This window comes from Eimeria maxima, genomic scaffold, assembly GCF_000499605.1.
Source record: "Eimeria maxima Weybridge genomic scaffold, Emw_scaff1144, whole genome shotgun sequence".
Classification (NCBI taxonomy): Eukaryota; Apicomplexa; class Conoidasida; order Eucoccidiorida; family Eimeriidae; genus Eimeria; species Eimeria maxima.
In genome coordinates, this window is record NW_013564164.1 from 10,001 (window position 1) to 11,293 (window position 1,293).

At 45.6% G+C, this 1,293-nt stretch overlaps 1 protein-coding gene across 1 annotated transcript in view; it reads left to right on the forward strand.

The window, feature by feature from the left end:
* EMWEY_00049130 (hypothetical protein, conserved) overlaps positions 1-1,176 on the forward strand; it is a gene marked incomplete at both ends in the record, with an annotated part of 1,771 nt that extends 595 nt beyond the window's left edge. Inside the window, 2 exons of the mRNA XM_013479448.1 lie at positions 1-289; positions 631-1,176. The exon at positions 1-289 is cut by the window's left edge and continues 312 nt beyond it. Of these exons, the coding sequence (XP_013334902.1) occupies positions 1-289; positions 631-1,176 (835 nt within the window). The remainder of the gene's footprint in view (positions 290-630) is intronic.
* Between the last annotated feature and the right edge of the window lie 117 nt (positions 1,177-1,293).

The following is a 1,293-nucleotide window of genomic DNA, read 5'->3' on the forward strand; positions in this document are numbered from 1 at the left end:
GCAGCATCTGCTGCAGCAGCAGGAGCAGCAGGAGGAGCAGCAGCAGCAGCTACCTCGTCTTGATCTAAGACGTGTGCATGCATCCCCTCTCCTATCCCATGAGCAGCAGCACGAAGACGACGAGGACATGGATCCTGCTGCAGCAGCAGCAGCAGCAGCAGCCGCCGCCTCCGCGGCCACCGTTGGCTCCACCGCAGCATCAGCATCAGCATCAGCAGCAGCAAGGACCACCAGCACCAGCAGCAGCAGCAGCAGCAGCAGCAGCAGGAGCAGCAAGGACTATATAGTTGTATTAACATTTATAAACATAAAACTTGCATTTTGTTTTACTGATCGAATTAATGCAGAAACTTTCCAATTAGCAACAGCATTACTAGCAAGAAGAGTAAATTAATTCATTAATTAATTAATTAAATATATTTATTTATTTATTTATTTATTTATTATATTTATTTATTTATTTATTTATTTATTTAAGGGATTAATTGGGCAGAAAATTGCAATAAATTATACCTTAGGGGGAGCAAGATATGATTCGTCATATCAGTAGACATTATGCAGCAGCAGCAGCAGCAGCAGCAGCAGCAGCAGCAGCAGCAGCAGTATATGTGTATGTGTGTGTGCATGCAGGCAAAGGAGGTGCAGCAGCAATCAAGTTTTGCTGCTTTTGTTTCCTTAGCGGAGAATCTTCCTTTTACACCAAGAGCAGCAAAACAATTCCTGCAGAAGCTAGCAGCACCACACTGCAGCAGCAGCAGCAGCAGCAGCAGCAGCAGCAGCAGCAGCAATAGTAGTAGTAGTAGTAGTAGTAGTAGTAATAGGGGGTGCAGCAACAGAGGAGGGTGTAAGGGAAGAGATAGGTGTCATGAGTGCCGGCAGAAACAGCAGCAGCTCGTGCTGCACCAGCAGCAGCAGCAGCAGCAGCAGCAGCAGCAGCAGCAGCAAGGAGGAAGGAGAGGGGAAGATAGTTTTTATATAGATATGGGGGCAGAAGATTCCTTCGCTAGCTGCGGATGCTGGGGGCCCCTCGATAGATATGGGGGGCCCCTAGGGGGGCCCCCAGGAGGGTACAGATCTCCTGCTGCGTCTACTGCAGCAGCAGCAGCAGCAGCAGAACTCTTCGGGGTGGGGCCCCCAAACCCTAGACCGGGTACTGGCAGGGGCCCCCCTTGGTAGTAAATATATATTGTCTTGTCTTATTTATATATTTGTATATTTATTTATTTATATTTATATATTTATTTATTTAATTAAGTATATATTTATTTATATATATTTATTTATATATTTATT